We start from the raw sequence: 9,352 nt of genomic DNA on the forward strand, positions 1-9,352 counted from the left end.
ACGTCTTTTCCAACTAGGTTCTTTTTTACCTTAAAATTAAATGTTTGGCAGAGAGTTGATTCCTTAATCTAGAATTCAATAATACTATTTTGACGTAAATTACGCATGTAAATAAGACCGTAAACAAACACAAGCCATCTTATAAAATCAATGATTCTGGAGAGGTAAAAAGTGTGTCCTGCACTTTTCTTTACCATAAATGTATTTATTTCAAATAATTGTGCGATATTTATTCCTCAATGCTATTTACACTGATACGATAGTTTTCTACTACGTAAACTCCATATGGAATTTCCTCCTAAACAAAGCAAAAAAATATATCAACGGCATAAAAACAGGTTTTGGGAATTCCCCACGTCACGAGGTACACGGAAAAAAACTTGATCGTTCAATTATGAATAATGTTCAAGAAATGGGGAACCACAAAAAATAATTCCCAAAATAAAGGGAATACTTCAAGATTCACAATTTAATTGATCTTATTAACGATTCCAAGACTTGATTTTTTTTCTGTGTATAATCATTGTCTGGTCTTCTTCGCGCTCAACCTAAAACTGGTTTGCGAACAGGTGATACATAAAATCGTTAGCTTTGATTGCGGCTTTGATCAGACTTGCGTGAGACGTTCGATCATTTGGATGTGAAACTAGACAAATAATCGTGTTTTTGTTTTTGTCTGAAAATGAAACAAATCATATCATTTTTAGTGATAGTGCTGACATTCCTCGCTAGTTCCACCAGTTCTTTCGAGTGCGGCCAGCGAAAGATCACCTTCTCCGGCTACTGGCCCTGGAAGGTGGCCGTTTACCATCGGAAAGGTTCCTCCCGGGACAGTTACACCTGCGGGGGAACTCTCATCAGTGAAACGTTCGTGCTGACGGCAGATCGGTGCGTTCAGAGTGAGGACGGCGACGGTCGTCAAATGTTCGTTCGTATGGGAGTTCGGAACCTGCAGGAACTGGATCCGAACGGCTTCCAGCAGCACGGAGTACGGGAGATTCATCGCGTTGATAGGGCTACCGGTTTGGGGAGTGACGTTGCACTGCTGGAGCTGGACTCGGAGGTGGAGTTCACGGAGTATGTTCAGCCAGTTTGTTTGAACTTGGCGGAGGAGTTGCTTGAGCAGGTGGGGAGTTTCGTGAGCTGGGGTGATGAATCTTCGGGTTTGAAGAGCTCGATATCCGAGGTAATCAGTGATGAAGAATGTCTTAGAAGTGATCTTCAAGTATATGAAAAAGTGCGGGGTAGTAGCATGTTTTGTGTTGGATTCAAGACTGAGACCACACTTTGTAACAGCGATGCTGGATCGGGAATTTATTTCAAAAGAAAGGGAGTCTGGTTCATGGGAGGAACGTTGTCAGCACGAGATTCCGGTTCTTCATGTAGCGCAAAAAGTAACGCTGCTTTCAACAATATTGAGAACTTTGTCCCATGGATTCGTAACGTGACCAAAATTCAGTATTCGACTGAGAAATTAGGTAAGATTCAGTCACATTGGTTGAATCCCAATAACTCAGATTGCTTCCAGATAGCATCCCATGCACGACTCCAACCAACAAGCCAGGAATGTGCGTCCGGATCGAACAGTGCCAAAACATCTACAAAATCATTACGAGTCCAACCCCACAGCCAAAGTACAAATACTACATCAAACAGGCAACCTGCACCCAACCGGGCGTTTCTCGAAGCATTTGTTGTCAACTCACGGAGATTGAATCAAAGCATTCAACTACGACCGTAACTATCCCAGAGCTTCTACCCCGCAATTGTGGCAAATATTTGACCAACAAAATCAGCCGGGGATCGAACGCAGATCTGATGGAGTTTCCCTGGATGGTCTGGTTGATCTGGAAGAACAAAACTAGCGGAAGGCAGTTTGTATTCTGTCATGGATCGCTGATCAACAAACGTTACGTCTTGAGTAGTGCCTGGTGTGTCAACGATGATTCTTCAATTCTGTAAGTTGAGAATTCACAAGATTTCAAGCATGATTTGAATGAAACTTCCCATCCCAGTCAACAGGTCAGACTTGGAGAGTACGATCGTCGCCAAGATCCGGACTGTAACGTGAACGATCCCAAAGATTGTGCTCCCCCGGTTCGAGATTACGACGTTGAAAGCTTCGTTGGACATCCGGATTTGGACGACGATGCAGCTAGGAATGATATCGCGTTGATTCGACTCAAGACCGACGTCACATTTGAGGATCACATCCAGCCGGTTTGCCTGCCGGATACCCAATCGAAACCAAACGAATACATCATATCCGGCTGGGGTGCAACGGTGAAAAACGGTGATTGGGCTAGAATTCTTCAGAAGGCTACGGTTCCTGCGGTAGATCATTCCGAATGTCGGACAGCGTTCGGAGCGAATCCGGAGTATCACATCGGACCGGGAGTTTTGTGCGCTGGCCGGAATGGAACCTCAAACGTATGCACGGATGATAACGGAAGTCCGCTGGGTTATCCGGTGCGGAGTGACGGGGGTATTCGGTTTGTCCAGTATGGGATTACGTCGGTTTTTTCTTGCGGAGCTAACTATCCATCGATCTATACTGATGTTAGCTTCTACATGGATTGGATTGTGGACAATATGGAGTTGTAGAATGAATTAAAACAAATTTTTAAACGTTAAACTCGCACAAAAAAGTACACTTTATTCGCACACTCAGTTTACTTGCCACGAATAAACTTGCGAATGTTTGCTGTTCCATTACTATAGCAGTTTGCACACTTTACTCGCTGTTTATGCTCTTCGATTACCCGTGCAATGTTTGAAGATCTTAACATGGATTGGATCTTGAATATAATTGAGTTGAAGACGCACCCGCGAAAGTTTGCTGTATCGTTACCATAGCAGTTCGCACACTTTACTCGTCGTTTTCCCATGCACTTGTCGTTTTATTCTGTTTGTACACATATTAACAATTCTTCACCCCTTGCCCAACCCTAATAAGCTGCATATCTTAGTGAGTGCAGAACAACTTTATCCCTCATTCCCAAAAGCTCCAGTCCTTAACCTAAAATAACCCATCACAAGATGCAAAACACAACAAACTCGGCTTCTCCATTTCTAGTGGGAAATCATTTCCGACATTCGAGTGTGCATTGGAGTGAGAAATATGAAACTTTCTCAGGGTTATTTCTTCCACTGCAACTTCCTTCCTTCCATCTTGAAGCCACGCCGACCCGGAATGGGGTGCAAAAGACCAACTTAATGCATAACTTTCAAGCCATAAAACGCTGCTGCTGCTGCTGACCGGGGTTGCACATAAATACAAAGTCTTCTTTCTTGGGAGAATGTGTGTGTGTGTGTGTGTGTGTGCTCTTTGCTTGTGCACCGGAAAACCAGCATGTTATCTTTTATGTGTTTTTGGGCCCGGTTCTCAAGGGTGCGTCCGATTATACGACCGAAAATGGTCCGGCAGCAAACCGGCCAGCTGGAAAGTTTGGGGACGATGATGTCAGTCGGAATCCTCCGAGGAGATGGCCAGAAATGTCCTAATATTAATTGGTTCCGAAGCGGAACTGATCAGAATTGGGTTTGTTGATGTGTGAAAATTAGCAAAAAAAAAAAAACTACACAAAAAGAGTAATGACCGAAGAAGGGTGACGAACTTTCGGCAGCAAATCAACCAAATGGAGCCGGAGCCGTTTTAATCCAATTTAACAGCACAGATTACGCGCGGGAGACACGTGACGAAAATCCATCAAAACTTTATTTTAAAAATATATCCCCCACATCCAACGAGCGGCAACAAAAGAGCGTCCTGTTCCCGGCCGTAAATCCCCTCGCATAATCAAGTCTCCCGCTGAATTATTCAATTCATTACAGGACTTTTTTATGCCCACGAGACACGCACGCACGGAACGCAAAATACAACCTCAATCACAAATCATATCCCGGGCCTTTTCAACTCCAACCGCCCAACCGAACCCCCCACCAAACCAACCAACAGTTGTGGGTGTGTGTGTGTGTGTGTGTCAGAGATCATCCCCCAAAAGCCCTAAAGTACCATCCGCAGTTTTTTTTATGTATTTCATTTCGAACCTGCTGTTTAAGGGAAGAAGTGGGGCGGTGAGGGGTGGGTAGAGGAGGGGGGATAAAAAGTTGACATCGACCCGCAACGGAAAACAAGTGGACAAAAAAACAGCACGACTCCCCGCGACTCAATCGTGACGACCCTTATTTTCGGGATCCCGAAGTTCAATGAGTGGCTCTTAAGTGGGATTTCCGATTGAGAAAATTGCAAAAAAATTGTTTCAATTTAATGTCTTAAAAAACTTCAATGTTGTAAAAATCCATGATTTGGAAACCCATATATCCAATTTTGATTTTTGTTGAAATTTAAACAGGTTTTGATTCGTTCAGCTGCATCATCATATTAACATCAATAAATTATAATGTTTTGGAATCGGGATAATGTCAGCTATCGGTTGCAATTATAATAACATAACAATTTTAACAAAAATACGTATTTTTCCTGTATTTTGAAAATGCAAAGTTTCTCGAAAAAATACTCAAAATTATTGTTATGGCAATGTGGGTATCAAATGAACGGGTTTTTCATACCTTTCGAATGTAATTTTTATTTTTTGAAAATACTTAAAATTTTTACAAAACTACGTATAACAAAAAAAGTCAAAATTTTAGGTTTTACAATACGTGTATCAAACGATCAGGATTTTTTCATAAATTTCAAAAGGTATAACACAAATTTTTGAAAAATCTATATTTTTTCACAAAACTACGTATTTTTGAAAAAAAAACAAAAAAAAAATATTTTTTTCAAATAATGGGTATTAAATGATTGGAATTTTTATACATTTCGAATGTAGTATCAACATTTTTTGAAAATACAACAAAATTACAAAATTACTTATTGTCGAAAAAATACTCAAAGTTTCATTTTTTAATACCCATATCAAATTATTCGGATTTTTTCACACATTTCGAATAAAGTATCATTTTTTGAAAATACTCAAAATTCTAACGAAACTACAAACTTTCTAAAAACAAAAACAATCAAAATTCAAGTTTTTTGACAAAATGGATATCAAACGATCGGGATTTTTCCATACATATCGAAAATTGTAACACATTTTTTTTAATACTAAAAATTTCCACAAATCTACGTATTTTCGAATAAATGCTCAAAATTTCAGGTTTTATCAAATGATCGAAATATTGTAATGATTTCGAAAGCTAATTTTTTTTAAATACTCAAAATTTTCAAAAAACTTATTTTCTAAAAAATATTCAAAATTTCTAAATTTCAAAACTTATTACATTCAAAATGTTTGAAAGAATTCCGATCATTTGTTACCAAACTGAAACTTTGAGTGCTTTTTTTTTGAAAATACGTAGTTTGGTAAAAATTATGAGTATTTTCAAAAAAGGTTATTAAATTCGAAATGAGTGAAAAAATTCGGATCATTTTATACCCATATTGTGAAAAACTGGAATTTTGCGTATTTTTTCCGAAAATTAGGCCGTTGCAAATATTTCTTGAAGTTTATATCCCTCGACTTTGAATAAAGTCAAGGGGGTGGGGGGCAAAGAAATATAAAAGTATAAAAAATAAAATTACGAGCCATGGCTTCAACATTTTAATGAAAAAAATGTTTTAAACATGCTTTATATGATTATTAATGCAAAAAATTGCATTTAAGATTGTATTCAGTTGATGAGATTTCATGGAAATTTTGAAGTTTTTTGGAAAAAAAAATTTTTGCCCCCTGATTTTTCAAACCAATTTTGAAGGGGGGCGACATGAACTTTGAAAAATATTTGCAACGGCCTAAGCCGTTCTGTGAAAATGTTTAGTATTTTCTAAAAATGTTGTTATTACATTCAAAATGCATGAAAAAATCCCAATCATTTTATACCAATATTGCAGAAAACTGAAATTTTGAGTTTTTTTTTTTTTTTTTTCAAAAAATACGAAGTTTTGTAAAAAATTTCGGTATTTAAAACAAAATTGCATGACATTCGAAAAACAAGATCATTTGATACCCATATTGCAATAACAAATATTTTGATGTTTTTTTTGTGTAATAAATAGCATTTTCAAAATACAGGAAAATACGGATTTTTGGATAGCTGTCATCATCCCGATTCCAAACACATTTTTTGATGTTTGAATGATATTTTATTCGATTATAGCCAATGTCTCCCATAAAGCCAAAATCCCATAAGCCAATGAGCATCCATAATAAACTGCGCGTCGGTTGATATTCATATCACTAATCATAAAAAAATAAGTACATTTCAGTTCAGTTTTTTATGAAAGATAATATTACAATTTGTTACTTTTGCAATGTATTACATCAAATTCATATTGAAACTGTTCCAGTTAAACATTTAATTAATGAATTTGATATGGAAAGGTGATAAAAATGGAAAGCTTAAAACTTGCTAATAATTTAAAATGTGTATTTTTTACAAAAAAAAAAACTTAAATATGGTAAAAACTCACCTTATTCAAATATGAGATTTAAAAACTCATAAACAAAGATGAAATAAAAGCGGATTTTTTCAGTTCGGAGAATTTTTGTATTGGACGCTTGACGCTTGAGACTTGACTTGACGCTTGAGAGTTGAGAGTTGAGAGTTGAGAGTTGAGAGTTGAGAGTTGAGAGTTGAGAGTTGAGAGTTGAGATGAGTTGAGTTGAGTTGAGTTGAATTGAGTTGAGTTGAGTTGAATTGAGAGTTGAGTTAAGTTGATAGCAACGAATGTGAGTTGCAAATCCAATCATATTTCATGTTTTTGATAATTTCCATAAAATTTTTACAATTTTTCAACCAAGCTTTCAAAATTGGCTCATTCATGTGCCAAACCCCATACAAGTGACTGTCGTCATTTTCCCCCCTTCCTCCCGAACGGATACCTCTTGAGCTGTGCGTATGTATGTCATTTTTTTTTGTTCAGTCCTTCCCAAAGGGACCCATTTCGGCAAACACTCTTACGATGACTGCAGACTTGTGTAGGTACCATTTCAACGAGGAACCCCCCCTGTGTGCGTCTCTCACTTCCATAACATGTCATAATATGTGTCGCTTAATGTCATCATTTAATAACCTGTCTTGTTCCGCCAATGATGTCGAACGCGCGAGAACCAGAACACAGAGCCGGAAAATGTGGCAGCCATTGTTTTTCTTTTCATTTTTTTCGGTTTTTGTACCAGGGGACTTTAATTATTCAAACGACGACAACGACAACGAGATGAGTTAATGTTGTGTCGCGTGAAACGAAAACGAGTTTCTTGCCCTGCTCGACGACATCGGAGGGGGGTTGGCGTTACTTTGAGGGGTTAGCAGGGCTTCATTTTTATGTTAAACAGGTGTCGAAGTGTTTTGTCGCTCTCTCTCTTTGCTGAAATCACTTAACTTTTACCTCTTTTTGTGCGAAGAATTGGCGCGAAAGACAGAACAAGTTTTCTTCGTAAGCTAAAATTTTCAATTTGCCGGCGAAAAGTCGAGATTTAAACGGCGTACCACCGGTCCCAGGTCGGTCCTTATAGGGCTCGCAACCTGATTAAAGGTTTCTCGGAGAAGACACACGAGTTTGAATTGAGAAGAAAGCAACAGCGCTTTTTTCCGCATAACGAAATGGAGATATACAAAAATCTAGCGAAACACTCGCAATGTAATTACTGTGAGCTACAAGTGGGTGAGGGGTTAGGGAAGGGCAGGGGACGCCTAATGAGAAATGTCACAAAGAATTACATCACAAAGATCACAGCATCAACAGCTTCTAGTATGACTCAAAAGAAACTTGAATAGTATTGGGTTTCTTGAAACGGTCTTCTTTTGTATGTCTCTTCCTTTTTGTCTGCACTTTCCACACTCACTCAGTTGTGAAATTCAAGTAATTACGTTAATTTGCTTCATTTGCCTTGATGGTTGCTCAAATAATGGCGCGGTGGTTCTATTGCAGGTGAGGGTGGGCGATACAAATATATTTACAAAACAACAACAACAAACTGTTGCAAAAGAGTTCACGAGTTCACAAGTGAACTACATAAACATTAGAGCTCAACAGATCATGATCAAACTAAAAGCAAATAATCCGAGAAACAAAACAAGTGTTTGGCAACCCTGCCTTCACCAGTCTTCCCAAGAAACTCGTAAAAACAAGTCCTGCAACCCTGTTTGCCAGCGCTCTCACCGCGGTATTTCTGTATCTCGCCGAGAACGCTTTCCTCTAAAACGCTAAACAATTTCAAGTATGAAATCGCGCTCCAGAGACACAAAGATGAAAATTTTAAGATGATAATTAAAAACATCACCCGTTTTTACGTGCACCACCACTTGCTGCCGCCAAACTCTCTTCAACGTCCAAAAAACGGCGAACCTCCCGAGCTGGAAAATTACTACCACCCCAACCTGAGTCGAGCAAAAAGAAAGGTTTAACAGAAATATGCAAATGTTCGAGTACTTTTCACGGTCGGTCTCTTATCACACCCCCACTTTTCTCGACCATCGCAGCAGTCCTTGCCATCATCATCGCCTACCGCGATCAACGGGCTGTGCGTTTGCCAGAGCAGTCTAACGACTTCTTCTTTTTCTTTGAACCCCTTTCGCTTCGGCGTCGCTTGCTGAGACAAAGTCTGGCCGACTTGACTTGCCCAAGTGAGCAAACTCATTCTCCACACCTCATTTCTCACTCTTGCACCGTCACCGTCGAGTCAAGATGAGTTGAAAAGACCCCCAACTAGTGCCATCACGAGATTGCGCTGGCAAACGTTCTCTCATCTAATTACATAAAGAGTGTAACGAAAGGGAGTCCCCTTTCATCCCACGTGGTGATGACGATGAAGGCGACTGGTCTTCAAACGTGTCGGCGCATCATAGCAGGCGGTGAGTTTTTCAAACACTTTATTGAACAATGATTCAAGTCATAGATCAAAGAAATCCCAATATTTTAAATAGACAAACAAATTTTGACCTGTATGTAAACAAAAGAACACTCATGACCTCACGTTCGAGAAAGTAAAATTCTCTTTTTTACTTAATTACTACTCAAAAATTTTCAAAATTAGGAGAAAATCATTATTTTAATTAATCATGTCATTAAACCTGATTTGGTTTTCGTTATTATTTATTGTGAAAAAAAACTTCTTGATCCATGACCCCCTTCCCAAATCCCAACCAAATCCAACACTGGAAAACCTGGCCCCGGAAAAATGCTCAACAACACCAGCACAAGCCATAATCCGAGCAGGCCTGCTACGACTCCTCCGGCTGGAGAACATCACTAATTAGCGTGGAGTCAATTTAAGCGTTTGTTTACATTGTGCAGCAGTACAACAGCGGCCAGGCCAGGTGAGAATCGCGCCTCCACGCCTAC

The 9,352-nt window shown here is 39.0% G+C and overlaps 1 protein-coding gene across 1 annotated transcript; it reads left to right on the top strand.

The window, feature by feature from the left end:
- Positions 1-618: 618 nt before the first annotated feature.
- Positions 619-2,720, top strand: LOC6035180 (phenoloxidase-activating factor 1). The gene is made up of 3 exons (XM_038266892.1): positions 619-1,478; positions 1,529-1,958; positions 2,016-2,720. Exons 1-3 carry the CDS (start codon positions 683-685, stop codon positions 2,602-2,604), a joined length of 1,815 nt encoding a protein of 604 aa, XP_038122820.1. The 5' UTR covers positions 619-682; the 3' UTR covers positions 2,605-2,720.
- The last annotated feature ends 6,632 nt before the right edge of the window (positions 2,721-9,352 follow it).

The sequence above is a fragment of the Culex quinquefasciatus genome, chromosome 1 (assembly GCF_015732765.1).
Source record: "Culex quinquefasciatus strain JHB chromosome 1, VPISU_Cqui_1.0_pri_paternal, whole genome shotgun sequence".
NCBI classification, from domain to species: Eukaryota; Metazoa; Arthropoda; class Insecta; order Diptera; family Culicidae; genus Culex; species Culex quinquefasciatus.